General features: G+C 41.1%; 1 protein-coding gene across 2 annotated transcripts in view; it reads right to left on the reverse strand.

Annotated features, from left to right (window-relative positions):
* FBXW2 (F-box and WD repeat domain containing 2) overlaps positions 1-20,407 on the reverse strand; it is a 37,429-nt gene that overhangs the window by 6,092 nt on the left and 10,930 nt on the right. The window contains exons 3-6 of one of the 2 annotated variants that reach the window (XM_006155485.3): positions 11,174-11,368; positions 9,106-9,239; positions 6,266-6,352; positions 3,115-3,284 (exon numbers count right to left, since the gene is read on the reverse strand). In XM_006155485.3, coding sequence (XP_006155547.1) covers positions 3,115-3,284; positions 6,266-6,352; positions 9,106-9,239; positions 11,174-11,368 — 586 coding nt within the window. The remainder of the gene's footprint in view (positions 1-3,114; positions 3,285-6,265; positions 6,353-9,105; positions 9,240-11,173; positions 11,369-20,407) is intronic. The other variant, XM_027774566.1, reaches the window with a different exon arrangement.

A 20,407-nucleotide genomic window follows, 5' to 3' on the forward strand; every position in this document is an offset into this window, starting at 1 on the left:
TATATAGCAATACATTATATTATATTTAATATATATCTTAATATATTATATGTATTTATATTAGAAAAAGACCTGTCAGGTCTTTATCACACTTCATTTAATAATCACTTTACAGATTTCTAAGACATTGAGGCACAGAGGGTTAAGAAACTTACCCAGGGCCACTCAGTGACAAGGAGGTTAAGGCAGCTGGATCCCCCATGGCCAACTGTGCAGTTTGAGTCCCAGACCCAACAGCGTGAAGGACATGTCAGGAAGATGTGTATGGGTGTGCAAGGTCCCAGAAGGAGGAGGAGGAAGGGATCGCACTGTGGCTGTATCCCCTGTGGAAATGCTATCTCTTTCTCTCTCTCTCTCCCTCTGTGTCTCTCCTCTTTCTCCCCTCTAGGAGACAAAAAAAGAAAAAAGAAAAGGAAAAGAGGATTGCATTTGACCAAGCCCTACTGGGGGGCAAGCCCTGTCTCTGATATACACACTCTGGCATTAAAGTGACAAAAAAGAGGGGCCATGAGACCAGCAAATGGTCTAATGGTTATGTTGCTAGACTCCGATGTGGCTGACTATGGTCCAATTCTGGACCCAGCCCAGCAGCTTGAAACACATGCTGGGCGCATGTGTGTGTCCAACATTCTGAGAGGAGAATGGAGAAGGGACTGTGGCATGGCCATCTCCCTGGGGGGGTGATTTCTGGCTTTCTGTCTCTCTGTCTTTCTTTCCCTCCCTCCAGCAAGCACACGTGCCTTATTGCAAAAATCTCTCTTAAGAGCTCAGGAGGTGCGTGGTGGTTAAGGGAGCTGGACCCACATGGCTGACTGTGGTTCGAGTCCCAGACCTGGCTGCTTGCTTTCTCATTTTTTTTCTCTCTCCCTCTCTAGTGAGATTTAAAATAAAGTTAAATAAAGTAATTCTTTGGGGGGGGGGGGCGACTCTTAAAAAAAAGAAAAGAGGGCCCTGCAGGTGCTGCAGCAATTAAGGCACTGGACTATGACATGGTCAACCATGGTTCAAGTCCTGGACCTGGTGGCTTAAGACTTACACTGGGCAGGTATGCATACATGCCCCAAATTCCAAGAAGGTAAAGGAGAAGAGACTGCAGTGTGGCCTCCCTGGGAGAGTAATTTACTGTTTTCTGTCTGTTCTCCATTGAGTGCATGCACACAAAAGCAAAAATCTCTCAAAACCAAACCAAACAAAATTTATACAAAATCATGCGACCTATAAAAGCCAGTATCAAGTCTTTACATCATGTCTATTATTAAAGCCAGTTTCCCTCAAGTGTTGTTTTTTGTTTGTTTGTTTTTTTCTGATTGCCAGAGAGAGACAGAGAGAAAAGGAGAGGGGGAAATCACCTGCCTAATGGGATGTGGTCACACCTCAATCCCTCCTCCTTCACCTCTCTATCCCATCAGGATTTGGGGCACACACATATACACACACACACGTACATGTCTGGTATGTTTTTCAAGCTGCTAGGGCCAGGACTCAAACTTCAGTTAGGCATGTACATTCTGGTTCCTTTAAAGACTAGGCAATGGAACCAGTTCAAATCAAGTTCTCTCTTTTTTTTTTCTACCTAAATTTTCTATAATTCTTTTTTACATAATATTATTAGTTTTAAAAACAATTGCTTTATTTAGCTTTATTAATATATTTAATTTGACCAGAGAGAGACAGAGCAACAGAGGAAAATGAGAGAGTAAGACACTAGGTCTGGGACTCGAACCATGGTTGGCCATGTGGGAGTCCTGTGCCCCTAACCACCACCCCACCTGCCGGCCCCCAGAACATTTACTAAAGTTAATTGTTTGATACACAATTTCTCATTCGTCATTTTGGAAGTCCTTTATTGCAAAGACAATTCTTCTGTCTGATGAAAACAGAGCAGTGATTACTCTGGGCCACCACACTGGATAAATTAAGTTTCCTTCTGTATTTCTGACATAAAGTTTTTATTATTTCTGCCATGTCTGGTGATTTACTTCCCTTAGAATGCTGTGAAACTGCAGAAGAATGGGATGGTAGCCTTGCGACCTCAAAGCTTCTGATACATTGGGTTTAGGTTTGTCTCTTCTGTCACGAAACCTTATTAATGGAGTATGTGGCTTCACTACCTGCACGACCCTGCCGGCAGACGCCAACTTGCTGTCCATCATGACCCAAATTAAGTTCTCTTAATCATCACATGGTACTAGCTTTCATCAGCTTCAAATATGTTAATTAGCTCTATCTACAGTTAATCGGCCAGAAGGATCCATGGTATACGTTGAATCATACAATTATTTGTTCATAGACCTCTTATTTATTTCTTTGGAGGAAAACTTTGTAAGGTGTTATTTTTTTCTAAGAACCTCTGTCTTTCCACTAGTCAAGAGAAAGCTACTTACTCTCTAGACCCCCACTGGAGATGACCAGGCTTGTATAACAACGGAATTTCAACTGACCATGAAACAGAATGTAAACTATTACAACCGGAAGTCTGAAAGATCTTTTCACATAGCCCCCCACTTTTTAGAAACACTCGTTAAATCCTAAAAGGGGAAAGAGCTGTGACTCAGAGTCAGGAGGAATCAGAACCTGGATCTTCAGGTTCCAGCATATAACTCTTTTTCATTTACTTACTGCCTCTCAAACACTTTTCTTGTGAGAGATGTTCAGCACATATATAACCCTGTTTATAAATGACACAGTTGACACCTCTTAGAAGCAAGCTATCGACTAATACATCCAAATATTTAGCCTTGTCTTTACAACAAGCTGCAGAAGACTTTCAAAGGTAGATCATTCAGGGACCAGCAGTTGGCATAATGGCTGTGTCGCTGGACTCCCATGTAGTCAACCACAGCTTAAGACCTGGACCCAGTGGCTTAAACTCACGTCGAGTGTGTGTGCGTGCATGCCCAAGATTCCGAGAGGAGAATGGAGGAGAATGGAGGAGAAGGGATTGTGGCATGGCCATTCCCCCTGGGAGGGGGCGGGGAGGTGATTTCTCGCTTTCTGTCTCTCTGTCTGTCTCTGTCTTTCTGGTGAGCGCACACACCCTATAACAAAAAACCTCTCCAAAAAAAGAAAAAGAAAAAGAAAAAAGATAGAGCATTTGGTCCAAGAGTATATTACCTGAGAATATCGTAACTGGCAAAGTCCCACTGGTAGAGACCTAGTGCTGAACTACAGACAATGTATTTGCCATCAAAATGAAGTCTTGGCTGCAGACAGATACTTCTATCCTCAGAGACAGACAATGTCTTTAAGCACTTGCAGTTGATTTCTCTCCCAATTGGCCAAATCTACAGAAAAAATAAAATGAAGAATGACAGCTCGGAGCATCACAGAAAAGTTGTTCTTAAACAAAGTGGTTTGCATTTGAACTTAAGTCAGATACAAAGTGATATATACTGAAAGACTGCAGGTTTTATAGTTATAAGACATGAATTCAAGTTCTGATTCTTCTGTGAAATCTTGGGTAAAATACTTAAGAGTCTCTGAACCTCAGTTCCTGCATGAAGATAATGCCTACAACCAGGGTGGGTTAAAAAACGCAGTAAGGGGACCAGCAGATAGCATAATGGTTACATCGCTGGACTCCCATGTAGTCGGCCATGGTTCAAGTCCCAGACCCAGTGGCTTAAACTCACCCTGGGTGCACGTGTGTGTGTGCCCTAGATTCCGATAGGAGAATAGAGGAGAAGAGACTGCGGTGTGGCCATCCCCCCGGGAGTGATTTCTTGCTTTCTGCCTCTCTGTCTCTCTCTTTCTGGCAAGCTCATGTTCTCTATAGCAAAAACCTCTTAAAAAAAAAAAAAAAAAAAGATGCAGTAAGAGGCCTAGCCTTATGGCACAGTCAGCAGCAATATTGAACTGATCGTGGGTCCAGATCCCTGGGTCAACCTGAAAACATATCAAGTGTATACATGTGTACTCAAGATCCTGAGAAGCTGGAAGGCTGGGGAAGAGAGATCGCAGTGTGCCAAGACCCTGTCAAGAGTGCTATTCTCTCAACTTCTCGTGTGTATTCAAACATGCACTATCACGAATAAAATCAACCTAAAAATTCTTTTAAATAAACAAATAACAAAAATGTACGTAAGAGTGTTCTGTAACTCTTTGCAAAGCATAACAATAAATATCTATGCTTTCATAGTTTAGATCTAAGAATTGAGGAGGATAGGAGATGTGGCTTAAAAAATACTAAGAATGAGACTAGCAGATAGCATACTGGTTATGTCGCTGGAATCCCACATAATTGACTACAGGTCGAGTCCCAGACCCAGTGGCTTAAAACTCAAGCTCGGTACGTGTGGATACATGGCCAAAATCCCGAAAGAATGGAGGAGAAGGGATTGTGGTGTGTCCATCCCTCCTGGGGGTTAATTTCTTGATTTCTGTCTCTCTGCCTCTCTGGCTAGCACATGTGCCCCCTGGCAAAGATCTCTAAGTTAAAAAATAACAACAACAACAACTAAAAATTGGCCAGCAAGTGGTATGGTGGTTAAGGTGCTGGATTCTCACATAGTCGACCACAGTGTGAATCCTAGACCCACCAGCTTGAAAATCACAACAAATAGATAGATAGATAAATAAATAAATAAATGTATGCTTACAAAAAAATACTGAGAGGGGCCAGCAGGTGGTATGGTGGTTGAGATGCTGGTCTCCCACATGGCCAACCACAGTTTGAGTCCTGGACCTGGCAACTTGCTTTCTCATCTCCCCACCCTGAATTAAAAATAATAATGATAGAGGTCAGCAGGTGGTGTGTTGGTTAAGGGTGTTGGACTCCCACATGGCTTTGGGTCCTGGACCTGGCGGCCTGCTTTCTCATTTTCCTTTTCTCTCACTATGATCAAAGTTAAATAAATAAATAAATAGACACACCTTAAAAATTAATGATAAATTTAAAAACCAAATAAAAATCTTATTTTATTTCTTGTTATTATTATTATTTTAAAATTTGACCAGAGAGAGAGAGAGAAAGAGAGAAAGGGAAAGTGAGAAAGCAAGCCACCATGTCTGGGACTTAACCATGGTTGGCCATGTGGGAGTCCAGCATCTTAACCACCACATCACTTATTGGCCCAAAGAAAATAATTATTCTAAGAAAAAAAAAAAAGATCTAAAAAAAAATTCTAAGAATGAGTTGACAATAAATTCCTATGGATTCTCCATTTACAAATCAGTTCAAAATTACGTAGCATAAGAGATAGTAAATCATCTCCTCTTCCAATGGGTTTAAGACAACTTGGTGTGAGGATCAGCAGATGGTAAAATGGTTTCATGGCTGGACCCCCACATAGTCAAACTGCGGTTTGAGTCCTGGAGCTAGCGACTTGAAACTCATACTAGGTCCATGTGTGTTCACGCCCAAAATCCCAAGAGATAAATGGAGGAGAAGGGACCGTAGCTTGGCCATCACCCTGGAGGGTGATTTCTCACTTTCTGTCTCTCTGTAGAGCACACACGCCCTACAGCAAAAATCTATTTTTATCTATCTATCTATCTTTCATTCATTCATTCATTTTAATTTGACCAGAAAGGGACAGAGTGAGAGAGAGGGAGAAAGAGAGAGAGCAAGCCACCAGGTCCTGGACTCAAACTACGGTGGGCCATGTGGGAATCCAGCTCCCTTAACCAGCACATCATCCGCTGGCCTGATAATCTTTCTTTAAAAAAAAGAAAAAAGACGGGAATCGGCAGTTAGCGTAATGGCTATATTGCTGGACTCCCACGTAGTCGACCGCGGTTCGTATTCCGGACCCGGTGGCTTAAAACTCACGCTGGGCACGTGTGTGTGCGTGCCCAAGATCCTGAGAGGAGAATGGAGGAGAAGGGATTGGGGCGTGACCATCCCGCCTGGGGGGTGATTTCTCGCTTTCTGTCTCTATGTCTCTTTCTGTCTGGTGAGCACACGCACCCTATAGCAAAAACCTCTCAAAAAAAAAAAAAAAATAGAAAGATGACTTGGTGGGGTGATGGTTAAGGCACTGGATTCTCAAATGGCCGACTACAGTTCAAGTCCCAGATCTAAAGGCTTGCTTTCTCATTTTTTTCCTCTCTCTCTCTGTCTTTCTGGTAAGCACACAAGCCCTACAGAAAATTAAAAAATAATAATAAATAAAATTAAATAAATCTTAAAAAAATAAAGATGAATTGAACTAAGACATTTTTGCCTTCCCCTTAGAATATTTTTCTTTCACCAGTTCACTTTAATTTTCTTCTATTTGCCAGTGCTTCTTTGATGAGGTATATTAATGGAGGGAAAAACACTCACCTTGATCTCATATTTGTCTGCACTTAAAAGGATGTAGTCTCCAGGGCTGTGTAAGAGAGATTTGACTTTGCATTTCTGCAAAACCACCTGCAAATATAAACATCTGTGTTACAGAAGAAAGATCCTTTTAATACTGTTCCTATACTAATTTTATTTTTTGATCAAATATGAAAAGTAGCTTGAAGTGATATGGTATACTTGAATGGCTAAGCTATAACTCTATTCCCAAGTTAACCTCCACTAAAATTTTTACCACAATCAGATTCTCTGTTATTAGGAGTATCTAAAGGTATCTAATGTTGACAGCATTTAGTCTGGAAGCAAACATTAAGGCTGATTTAAAAAGTTATACAATGTAACAATAAACAATGGAAGAATCAAAAGGCAAAAAAGTCCAAAGACATAGAAGTCAATGCAAACTATCTGTTTTTATAAGCACCCACATTCTAAAAGAAAAAATGTTACACTTGGGGCTAGACTCTGCCATATAATGACTGCAACTTTGGGCAAAATCATCTAACTTCTTTGTTTCCTATTTCCTTATCTTTATGGTTGTTGGTGTTAATTTTTGAAAAGTTCGTTTAAGTCTTTCTTCCATGAGAAAGACAAAGACCAAGAAAGCTACCCTGAACAGGACTCCAGTGCCAAAACCGCCCCCAGCCTCAGCCAGCTAGATCATGGGCACCTGCACCCATGCCTGGGGCACAAGGGAGATCTCAGGATGTGAACTTAAGAGCTTCCCAGTGGACTCCACACTGCAGAGTATTGCACTGTTGGCCTGCCACCTGGCTGATCTGTTTTCTCATCTTTTAAACAGGAAACAAGACAGTATTATCTCACATAACTTCAGTGAAAATGAAAATAGAGCAACGTAACTAATGATAGCAATAATAGTATTATAAAAAAATCTAACATTCCAATCAGTATCTCTTAGGATAATCTGGAAATCCTAGTTACTTTTGGTAATACATCAGCCTAGGGTGAGGAGGAGGCAGGGTTCACTCATTCAGACACCTGTAGGCAGATTCAGCCGGAAGTGACAAACCTACGATTGAGTACCAGGCACCTTGGTGGGTGCTATCCAAACAACTCATTAACATTCACAGGAACATTCAGCAGATCATGAAACTCAGGTCCTCAGGGAGAAGTAACTTGTTCAAAACATCACAGTATCTTGACCCCAAGATAACTGTTTATGTCCATCACACCAAATTGTTGTATAACATATAACTTTTCTGTTTAAAAACCTAATCTGCCCAATACATAATTTCTGATGTTCCCACAAACTGCTTTCCCTTTAGTTCTAGGTATTTAAAAAAAAAAAAAAAAAAAAAAAAACTTCGCCTAAAACCCACCATCATCTCAGATTCATTCTTCTTTATCTCTCGCAATGAATCAGTAAGTTCAGGTGGCTTTATCTTAAAGACTTGTCTTTCATGTATACACTTCTTTATTGCCATCCAAGCCCAAGTAAGGGAAATCTTTTCTGGGACTCCTGCAAAAGTCTAACTAGTCACTCAGCATCCACTGTGTCCCACTCTAATCCAGGCATCACTAGTAGTCATTTCCTTTCTCTCTCTCTCTCTTAATTATCAAAGGGCATAAGCACTTAGAAAGCGAGCGAGCGAGTACTCCCCGATGGGGCATGGGCATGCCACAACTCCTCCATTTCTCCATCCTGCTGGGATCTGAGGCATTTACATGCATACACGTGCCTGGCATGTTTTTCAAGCTGCCAGGGCAGGTTTGAACTGCAGCTGGGCATATGGCTCCCTTAACCACTAGGCAACAGGGCTGGCCCCAACAGTTATTTTTTTAAAACATAGACCACACCATACTCTTGCTCAGAATTTGCCAACTGTTTAAGTACATAAATATACTTACAGTGACATCCACCATCCTAACTAGTAAATCATACATGAAGGTCACCTCTCCACCCATCTCCCCCACCTACAGAACAGCTCCATGAGCGTTCTTCCAGGTCATCAAGTGTTCCAAGTTTTTTCCCATCGCAGGCCTGAGAACATACTATACCTTCTGAAACACTCCAGCTACCTCCTATTCATTCATGCTTTGTGTCTTCTCAAAAGGCTTTCTCTAAACTAAGTAATTTATAGATACCTTCCTAGGTTTTCTCATGAACACACTTAACACAATCTGTAATGATGTATTATTAATTTGTGGAATGACTGTTGAATACCTGTATCTTCTATAGACTATGATCCATAAAAGTAATTCCTGAGTCTATCGCGCTCACTCCTATATCCTCAGCCCCTCAAAGAACAGCATGGTATGCTTGAGAAAAGCGCTTCTGCGTGTTCATTACTCGTGTTGCATCTGATCTCACACTCACCTTGTTTTGAAAGCTAGAAAACATCACAATATTTTGTTAAAGATCCTGTATATGTTTCTTCATCCTGTTTCTTATAATTCTTATTTTTTCAAAATGAAGTTTGCTTTTCTGACTGAAAAAAGAAACATGCTCACCCTAAAGGAAAAAATGTGCCCTTGGTCCTACCAGAATTAACCACCTTCAAGTTCTAGTGCATAAACACATTGAGAAAACTGACACCATACTCGACAGTTTTTGCACATAATCTGTTTTGTTACCCACCCACCTAATACACTGTGGGCATCTTTCATGTCCATAAACCATTCAATTGCTAAATAATATACTGAGTGCCTACTAGGTGCTGGTCATTGTTGTATACTATACTTTGCAGCGTCTATTCTATCTTTCCATTCATCAACCACTTAGAGGGTGGTCCACCATCCTCCACCATTCCCCTGACAATCCCCAAAAGCCTGGCATCAAGCAGATTTTTTCAAAGTGTTCCTACCTTGGTGACCCATTCCGTGTGCCCAGTGAGTGTGTTCAGGCATGTCCCGGCAGATAAAGCCCATACTTTCACAGTGAAGTCTGCAGAGCCACTCACCAAGATATCCAGTTCATCATTGTAGTCCACGCTAAACACTAGTGCATGTAACAGACACAAAGTTAAACTCGCCTCTGTCAGTGGGGATTTAATAACAGAGCTCATCAATAACATCTATTCTCCCTAGCGGCCCAAAGATACAATTTCCCAACCAGACCTACTACAGACATGGTGCTACACTACCAGCAATTTGATAATAATAATAAAATCTACTACAAATTCTTGTTATGCTAAGGCTGGAAAGTCCTGGGAACAATACGCTCTCTTACACAGGTGTGAGAGCCAGGGTGAGAGGGAAAACTAGTGTTGGAGATAATGGTCTTCAGGAAAACAGAATCTATGTGGCCTTGTTCAGATTTGCATTGATAGGTGGACAAAAATATAAAGAATGTAAGCTGTAAAACAGTACCTAGACTCTAGAAAAGTCAGTATATAAAGAAAAAATAATAATAAAACAAAAACAAGGCTCTTGGAGGTCATACCAGCCATTCACTCACAAGCGCCTGAATTTCTCCGCAGCATAGCCAGCACCTGAAATGGTGCCTACAGTATAGTGAGTACCCAAATATTCAGCTAAGTATCTGCCAAGCTCTAAAGCCGCAGTGGAGAACCAGCGATGAAGACACTGGTCTTTCCCTTAAGGAAAGTAATCTAAGTAGAAGATAGAAGAGGAAGTCCAAAAAATTAAATGTTTGCCTCTTGCTAGGGAAACACCAAGAAGAATGACTAACTCTGCCCAGTGATATCAAGGAAGACTTCAGGGAAGAGGTAATATTGGAGATGAGCCCTGAAGGATGAGTAGAGTTCATCAAGAAAAGAAAAGAATACTGCAGGTAGAGGGAACAGCAAAGGCATGGAGTTAAGAAAAGTCACAGGAATGTCCAGGGATAGCAAACAGAAAATTTTTTAGAACAGGGCTCTTCATTTGATCAGAAGTAAAAGTACCTAAAAGTCATGGAACATCTGACGCTGACAGCTACTGTACTAGTTTAATATGTTAAGTTCCATATTCAGTTATATACCTTCAAATATTAATTTCTCAAACAAGTGGTAGCAGATAGCAAAGACTATATATATATATATGTGTGTGTGTATGTGTGTGTGTGTATGTGTGTGTGTGTATATATATATGACAAACAAAATGGGGAGAAAATCAGATTTTCAGCAGCAAAATAGCTAAGTTTACTTCAAAGAATTACTGAGCACCAAATACAGTGTGAGGAAGCCAGGATACAGGGTGAGCAAGACAAGCAGAAGGCTGGCTGCTCACAAACCTGATGCTGAAGAGTACAGACTTTGACCCTTGGTGGCTAGGAAGTGGGTAAATGGGGGAAAGAAAGAGGACTGCTATACAAGAGGCTGGAGAGAGCTCAATGATTTCTATCCAAAGCTCCAAAATAAAATATGACAGAGGAAGAGCTCATGTTACCACAGCTGTATTCAAACAGCTCAGTTTTCGGCGAAATAAAGCTGCTGTACATTTATTAACATTGGGAAACAAGTACCTGTTCATTTCATTTCATCTCTAGGTGGCTGCTTGTTTTAATCACTGTTGATCAATCCTAATGGGATGCAATCTATGCTGACCACATAAACTGGGAACAACCATCACTACAAAAGGCTTTCAGATCAAATCCTACAGTGGACTGGATTTACAAGTGCAGAACTCACTCAAGTTAGAGGTATTCAATCTAATAAAAGTAAAGGGAACTCACTGTTCAACAGGATATAAATGAAACAGGAGAAACGGAGAACTGAAAGGTATAGAAGAGTTTTTAAATGGGTTCAAAAAAAAGAAGAACTGGGGAAAGCATTCCAAATAAGAATAACCTGAATAATGGGACTAAATGCAGTGATGAGAAAGAAGAAAGAAGATAGGCAATTAAATTTAAAAAGTTTCACATTCTTAGCTCCTGGCTTCAAAGGATAAGTTTAAAGTAACTGTAAGAACCCTTGAAAAAGGGCAACCCACCCGCCCCTGTGTGCCCCCGGAAGTGCTGAGTCCTGGCTCCAGAACTCCATTCCCAGCAGGCCACAGTGTTGTCAAAGGAGCCTGTCACAAGCTTCTGCTCATCAAACTTCACCGCTGCACAAGTGTGGGTCTGGATGCCATAAACGCACTGCCCTGTGCTCACATCCCACAGCTTTGCAGACAAGTCATCTGACCCTTCAAGAGAAAAACAGGGAGGTTAATAAGAAAACACACACGCTGAAGAAGAAAAACCAATCCCCGAACCATGGTATTCTTAAAGAGGAACCTTACTGGCCATCTCTTCTTGCCCTCCCACTTGATGGCTGAGAAAACCAAAGTTTGGAGAGGGTTACAGAACTTGCTCAGTTGCCAAAATGGTATCTCTAAAACAGAGATGAAACCAAGATGAATCCCTTGATTCTTCTATCTGAAAAATTTCATAAATCTTTGGCTAGCATGAGCCGCCTAATTTGAACTGGAAATGAATGGGTGTCACCTATGACTATCAGTTTACACGTGTATGCTTGTCCACTACTCAGCGGCCCTCAACACATAAAGAACGCTGAATATTGTAAAGCTGTCTTCTGGAACATTGTCCACTCTAAGGCAACTTGAAGGTAAGCCTCAGACCACGGGCTAAATTCTCCAAACCTAGCTGCTAATTTCTCAAATTATCTTGAAATATGTGAAGGAATCTCAAAGAAAGCCAGGGATAAGTTATCCCCAGACACTCCTGTCTACTCAACAAAGCCTCTTGAGACTGTAGGAAAAAGTGGGTTTTATTTCTGCTTCTGATGAAAATGTTATACTAATCATAGGTACAATTCAGTACTTAGTTTTAATTAAGTTTAAAATTCTGATGATTCACTCATGTCTCACAATTTACCTTTAATAAGACTTAACAAAGAAAATGATATTTTGAGAACACACCAAACACAGTCATTGTGATAAAGACACAGTATCCTAGGAAAGCACCAGATGACCAGTTTTTGAAAAGCTGAAATGACTAAATAAAACCAGTCACAATTCTACTTCTAGGCAAGAGCCACTGTTTTGTACAATGGAAATGCAGCTATTGCTTGTAAGTTAGAGCATGAATTTTACGCTAGGCAACCTATATGAAATGTACGGAATGAACTTTACTACCCGGGGCTCAGTTTACCTTTCCATAAAGAAAAGGGGTAGGTTTTGGCTGGTGGTTCACAGTGGGCATGTAAGACATCACAACCACCCAGGGAGCATGATGAAAGCACATGAGCAGGGGCCAATCTTCAGAGATTAGAATTTGGAATGTCTGAGGTCGAGTCCAGTAGACTTAGAAGGCTGCCAGGTTATTCCCATCCACCAGCCATATTCTAAGAACCAATGGTCTAGAACAGTGCTGTCCAACAGAAATATGACGCAAATCACATATGTAACCTAAAAGTCCTAATAGTTACATTAAGAAAATGTAAAAAGAGGGGGCTGGCAGGTGGTGTAGTGGTTGTGGGAACTGGATTCTCACATAGTCGACCCCAGTTCGAGTCCCAGACCTGGTGGCTTGCTTTCTCTTTCTCTCTCTCTCCATCCCTCTCTGGTCAAATTAAAATAAATAAGTTAAATAAAATAACTATTTTTTAAAAATGTAAAAAGAAACACATTGTGCGTGTGCACAAGGCACATATTTATTTTTAAAGATAAGGCCTTACCATGTCATAATCCTGCCTCAGCCTCCCAGATGGGACTACAATTGCGTATCCCCACATCTGAGTCCTTTTTAGACAGGGTCTTATGATTGCCATCTAGGCTAGCTTTAAGCTCACAATCCTCAGCCTCAGCCTCCATGAGCTGCTGGGATTACAGGCACAGGCCACTGTACCTAGCACTTTAAGTTGGATCAGAAATTGAACCCAGGCCTCCCAAGTGGTCCCAGTCCACAGAGCAGTGTCTCCGTAGTGCCCATGCCACCATGGCCGGGCCAGTATATTTTACTTAATTCAATATGTCAAAAGTATTATTCCAGCGGAGGCAGTGACACAACTGTAGCACAGCTGGACCTATAAGAGGAAATTCCTAGGTTCATGTCTCAGGACCTCCTTGAGCGTGCAGGTGTGTACAAGTCAGGATCTGGGCAAGCTGACACTCATGGTGGATTATAGCATGAGGATCCCAGAGATTCCTGACTCTCTCTTCCTCTATCAGGAAAGACGAAAATGAATAAACTTTAGAAATAAATAAAAATATTATCACTTCAACATGTAGTCGATCTATAAAGATTATTGATATATTTCATACTCTTACATCCTGAGCGTTTAAACTCCAGTATTTCACATTTCATTTTCAATTAGCCACAGCTCAAGTACTCCAAAGTCCTAAGGGGCTGCCATTGTATCCGACAGCACAAGTCTAGACAGTCTTTAAGGTCCTTTAGCTTGTGACTATATTCCTAAGAGGCTACAGTAGGAAAATAAGTCATTCTAGACCCTACAGGAGTTTGGTTCTGATTTACTGCCAGTGTTCAACTTGGGTCTCTTGCATGCACACATCCACCCAACAGGTACTTATAGGCTATCTATGTCGGCCAGGGTGCCTGCTCGCACAGCACTGAGTCTACTTGGCTAAGACAAAAAGGCTAAACAAGCAATTATAATCCAGAACAGTAAGTGGTGGGCAGTACGAAAGCACGTAACAAATATGAGGGGGTAAAAAGAAAACACTTTAGATGACTTTCCAGTTTATAAACACGCTCTTCAATACGTAGGTATTCTATAAGCATGCCTCTGGAGCTGATGTGATTGGTTTTCAAACCAAGCTTTGGCATGAGACTGTTTGAAGAAGAGATTTCATGGCTTAAAAAACACTCAGATTTTAATTAGTTGAAATAAAAATGCTGAATATGTTAACCAGCCCAACCCCCCCCAAAAAATTCAAAAAACAAAAAGAAACAGTACACACTAGAGCTCAGCAAAACTGTTTCTGTAAAAGGCTAGTTAGTAAATATTTTAGGCTTTGCAGTTATATAGCCTCTGCTGCAGTTCCTCTACTTAGCTGGATTTGGCCCACTGTCCAGTTTGCTGATGATCCCTGGTACATAAGGACCTATTAAGTGCCTTTACATACTACACAGATGTTACTAGGCAGTGGGGCCAATTCAGGAAGACTTATTTGGAACCACTCTAAAAACTGCCCCCAAATTATTTATAATGCCTGTCAAAAAGCACTGCCTAGGGCAGCAGGTGGCACACTGGTTAATGTGCTGAACTCTCACATAGCCACCTGTGGTTCAAGTCCCAGACCTGGTGGCTGTTGCTTTCTCACTGCCCCACCTTCCCCATCTCTCTCTGGTGAGTGCATGTGCCCTACAGCAAATTAAAATAATAGTAATAATAAATAAAATTAGTTAATTATTTAAAAAGTACATTATAAAAAGCACTGCCTAGAACATGGACACTAATTATAAAAACAATTCAATCTGACTGGAAAACAGTGGCAAGGCCAGACTGGAGACACAGGTCAGGAGGATGTTTAATGATGACTTTATTTGCACTTTTGAAAGATCACTATGGTTGCATCAGGAAAAATGATTTGAAGGGGAACAAAACTAGAGGCAGGAAGGTTAACTAAAAACTAGGGGGAAGGATAAACAAAATGTGGTTTACACACACACACACACAATAGAGCATTATTCTGTGCTTAAAAAATGAAATTCTGACTCATGTTGTAACATGGAGGAACCTTGCGGATGGTGTGCTAAGTGAAGTAAACCGGTCGCAAAATAACAAATACTGTAGGATTCCACTTATGTGGGGTTCCTAGAATAGTCGAACTCACGGGCAGAAAGCAAAGTGCTACCATAGGCTGGGGAGAAGGGGCAATGGGCAGTGAGTGTTTAGTTTCAGTAGGGGAAGGTACAAAAAGTTCTAGATGTGGACTGTGGTGATGGCTGGACAATGTGAATATACTTAACAGCACTGAATTGTATATAATGTATATAATGTATATATAATTGTATATATATATATATATATAATTGTATATAATGGTTAAAATGGTAAATTTTATTTGTGTATGTTTTATCATAATTTAAAAAAAAATACGGAGAGATTATCCAAAGTAATAATTTAAACTAGATTAAACAGAAAAATATTGTGCCATTCTATTTTATATCCTAAAAATTATTTTTTAAAAAAATCAAACTGAGGGAACCAGCAGTTAGCGTAATGGCTATGTCGCTGGACTCCCACGTAGTCGACTGTGGTTCGTGTCCCGGAACCGGTGGCTTAAAACTCACACCAGGCGCATGTGTGTGCGTGCCCAAGATCCCAAGAGGAGAATGGAGGAGAAGCGATTGTGGTGTGGCCATCCTCCGTGGGGGGTGATTTCTCGCTTTCTGTCTCTATGTCTCTGTCTGGCGAGCGCATGCGCCCTTATAGTGAAAATCCGCCCCCCCCCCAAAAAAAAAATCAAACTGAGGGGACTGGCAGATGGCATAATGATTACACCACTGGACTCCCACGTAGTCCACCATGGTTTGAGTCCCGGGCCTGGGGGCTTAAAACACACGCCAGGCATGTGTGCCTGCGTGCCCAAAATCCCAAGAGGAGAATGGAGGAGAAAGGATTGCAGCGTGGTCATCCTCCCTGGGAAGTGATTTCTTGCTTTCTGTCTCTCTGGTTCTCTGGCAAGTGCACATGCCCCATAGCACAAATCTCTCTCAAAAACTAAGATACATAAAATAAAATTGAGTTCCATTTTACAGTGCACAATTCTACTCCTAAGGGCTAATCCTTTAGGACCACTATTCTCTGCTTTGTCTGGCTTATATCACCCTCCCCTCTGGACTCCCATCTTCTGCACTAATCCAACATGTTTCAAAGAAATCACCAATGATGCAGTTTAGAGGTGAAAGAAGACTAAATAAATATAGACTCTTCATACCTCACGAGAGAAAACTAATATCCCTCTCAACTCATAAAACGGGATGAAAACATTAGTTTGATACAAAAAAACAGGATGAGTATATACCAGAGATAAGCAAAAAAATGAAGTGTAATGCAAAAGGAGTGAACTATCCATCAAGTCAAGTTTAAATATTTAACTGGTAGAATCAGATCTCAGTTCTCTCTCAACTGCTTCCCTGAGGCACTGATCTGTTGATCAACTGAATAAACATCTATCAGTGCCTCTTTCAAACAGGCTGTCATTTCCCCTGAAATCCACACCGTTTCCTTCACCTCGCCTCCTTTCTCTAGGTGCACTCTGCAAGGATCACACTAGGCTCTGATCCTTTTTCTCTCTAAACCTCTTTCACAGTCCCAGCCATAACTGGGAGGGGACTAATTCCTAAATCTTTCTCTCTAGCCCTCAGTCCTCGCCTAAAGCTCTGATCCTGCATTTCCAAAGACTGGGGGAATGCCCACTTAAACAGACAATAGGCTACTGAATTCAGTTCATCCTAAACTGAACCCCATCTGCCCTCTCAAATGCATTCTTTTTGGCACACAAAGCTAGAAACCCCAGCCATTTATAACCAATCCACTGCCAAATCCTGCTGACAGTATTTCAGAGCTGTTTTTCTATTCAACCACTACTTTTTATTTTTTTAAGTTTTTTAAAAAGAAGTATTTACTTAATCTTATTTATTCATATATTTAATTTGACCAGAGAGAGAGAGAAAGTGAGAAAGCAAGCCACCAGATCCAGGACTCAAGCTGTGACTACCTGGGAATGTCCAGCACCTTAACTACCACGCCACCTGTTGGTCCCTTCAACTGGTCCTTTTTAAATTATCTGTACCTTAACTCTCCTAATCCTAGACCTATTCATCCTGACCTAAACTGTAACAAGCTAGTACAGACAGTACCCAACTTAGGGTTTTTTGACTTCACGATGTGAATATTACCATTTGTTTTGTTTTCCTAAAAAAGACAGACAAAAACTGTCAATGATTTTGGCCTAAAATAATGACTGCATTGTGTCTCACCTTCGGTGCAGTATTCAATAGATTACATGAGATAGTCAACACTTTGTTCTAAAACAGACTCTGTGTTAGATGGTTTTGCCCAACAGCAGGCTAATGTAAGTTTTCTTACAGGCTAAGCTATGATGTTTGGTAGGTTTAGTGTGTTAAATGCATTTTCAACTGACAACAGATACATAAGGATGTAACTCCATCAAAGTGGAGGAACATCTGTACTTCCATAAGGAAGCTCCATCTTGTCTGACAGAAGGTCCAAAGAGGAGCAATATTATCTCTTTAGGGAATATTTTAAAATTCATGGAAGTTTTAGTTGTCACAATGGGGGGGGGGGGGGGGCGGCAGGGACATTACTAGAATCTGCTGGGCAGAGGCCAGAGATGCTAGATATCCTGCAAAATTCGGGACAGTACACAAAACAGTGTTGGTCATGCATTCTGACCAACATTCTTTTTTTCTTTTGGAGATGTTTTTGCTATAGGGTGTATGTGCTCACCAGAAAGAGAGAAACAGAGAGACAGAAAATGAGAAATCACCCCCCAGGGGGGATGGCCACACCACAATCTCTTCTCCTCTATTCTCTTCTCGGGATCTTGGGCACACATGCACGCACACGTGCGCAGCATGAGTTTGAGCCACCGGGTCCGTGACTCGAACTGCGGTCAACTCTCATGTCACATGGCCATTACAGCAACTGCTGGTTCCTTGATCAACATTCTTGATGGTTCTGGCATATTTATAAACAAAGAGCCTTTTAGTTATTGAGTTTAGAACCTGATTTACAAGGCATTCTAGTTTAACTTTACTGAATTTTAAGTGCAAAGAAATTTACCAGGTAAATTGAGGACAGATGTACTTTGCTTAGTTGGGAACTTTCAAGTTTTCCACTGACGGAGAAGATCCTATCACTGCTGGTATCCAGACAGAAATACAACTCCACTATAGCCACTATATTCATGACAGTAGTACACACAGTGTAAACATCTGAGTACTGCCTTCTAGCACAGCTGTGCTTGAACACTGCACATTTAAATGTGGCTTTAAATTACAGCCTCCTTATTTTTCCTCTGGATCAGAGTTTAGACATTATATGGATTTTCAAAATACCTGTATGTGTAGATAAGTTATTTCTATGAATTCAAGGTAATAAAATACTGTAAAACGTTTTATAAAAGAGAAGCTGGGTCTGACAGAAGTAAGAAACTCTGGTCTGTCTGAAGCAGAAAGTTCTAACATTCCGAACCTTTTCTACTCAGAAATCCTTCATGGCGTTCTTACTCTTTCTCTAATTCTATCCAAACTCTTATTTCCAGTATCAAAGGATCTACATAACACAGCTCAATTTCTTCAGGTTATATTCTGAGTCACTACAAGAGTCCCTACTTATACCCCAAGGCTGCAACTAAAGTGAATTTATTTTCCTCCTACATCCTCAGTGCTTAACCCTTTCTGAGCCTTTGTTAATGCTGCTCTTCCTACTGGAAAGTCCTTACTCTGTATCTCATCTCTCTAAAACCTAAAGCCCCAACATAAACTCACTCAATTTCCCCAAATGAAATAAATCACTCCTTCCTTTGAATAACTTCATTATTTTCCCCAATACAATTCAACTATATCATTTTATTTTAGTTCTTTTAGAGCCTCTTCTCTTATTCAGTCATAAGCAAGAGGTCATAATGCAGCAGTTCACAAGGTGAGTATGATCCACCACAATATTTCAAACATCTGCGTAATACTCAAAAATACTTTTTTAAGGGACCAGCAGTTAGCGTAATGGTTATGTCACTGGACTCACATGTAGTCGACCACGGTTCGAGTCCCGGATCCAGTGGCTTAAACTCACGCCAGGCGCGTGTGTGTGCGTGCCCAAGATCCTGAGAGGAGAACAGAGAAGGGATTGCGGCATGGCAATCACCCCTGGGGGGGGTGATTTCTCACTCTCTGTCTCTGTCTTTCTGGCGAGCGCATGCACCCTATAGCTAAAAAGAAAACCTCTTCAAAAAAAGAAAAAAACATACTTTTTTTAAAAAAAGAATTATTTAACTTTACCTATTTATTTAAATTTGACCAGAGAGGGACAGAGCGAGAGAGAGAAAGAGAGAGAGAAAGCAAGTCAACAGGTCCAGGACTAGAACTGTGGCCAGCATGTGGGAGTCTAGCACCCTTAACCACCATGCCACCTGCTGGCCCCTCCAAAATACTTTTAAGGGACCAGCAGTTAGCGTAATGGCTATGTCACTGGACTCCCATGTAGTCGACCACGGTTTGCGTCCCGGACCCAGTGGCTTAAAACTCACGCCGGGCGCATGTGCGTGTGTGCCCAAGATCCCGAGAGGAGAACGGAGGAGAAGGGATTGTGGTGTGGCTATCCTCCCTGGGGGGTCATTTCTTGCTTTCTGTCTCTCTGTTTCTGTCTATCTGGTGAGTGCACGTGCTCTAAAGCAAAAAAACTTCTCAAAAAAAAAAAAAACTTAAAAAAAATTAGAATATTTCACAAAAATCTAGATTTGAGGCTTCTCTTGAAATGCCAGATCTGGCAGCCCCAAATCCAAATCCCACAGAGCAACAATTCACTACCACGGAGCAGCAGCTATACTCTTTAGAAAGGCAAACATTCATGTGTACCCAAAATCCCGAGGGGAACGGAGAAGGGATTGTGGCATGGCCACCCACCCCTGGGGTGATTTATCGCTTTCCTTTACCCTCTCCTCCAACCCCCATGCAAATGCATGCACCCTATAGCAAAACTTAAAAAGAAAGTAAAATTTGCCAGTCAGCATGGAGACATTTATTTACATCAGCTCACCTTCCTGGCCCCAGTGTGAATGTCTCTGAGGGCAGACCAGCTCTAATTCATCTATATATGCCCTCATGTTGTCTTTCAAATGGTAGGTGGTTCATATATAAATATCAAAGCACAACAGGTTCCTTCCCTACCAATTTGGAAATACAGTACAGAACGGAAAGATAACAGTACCAATCCATACCATCTCAATCTGGGGCATTTGCCATCACTCTCTCTGGTAACACTGTTTTATTGCTTGCTTAAGGTGCTAACATAGCAGTCCCTGTAAGCTTATTGCCAAATTCAGGATTTCCCAATTTGATCAGAGTGAAAACTGAAGTACTAAGTAACAAGATGAAACAAATACATGTATCAGTTCCGTAATAAATACTTCTCCAACTAGTAACATTCCCAAGGATGTTGCTGTTAGAAAAACTCAAAAGAATGCTTTGGATCCTCTTAAACAGCCACAGCATGATTCTCAATATGCAAA

Source organism: Tupaia chinensis, unplaced genomic scaffold, assembly GCF_000334495.1.
Source record: "Tupaia chinensis unplaced genomic scaffold, TupChi_1.0 Scaffold000455_1, whole genome shotgun sequence".
NCBI classification, from domain to species: domain Eukaryota; kingdom Metazoa; phylum Chordata; class Mammalia; order Scandentia; family Tupaiidae; genus Tupaia; species Tupaia belangeri.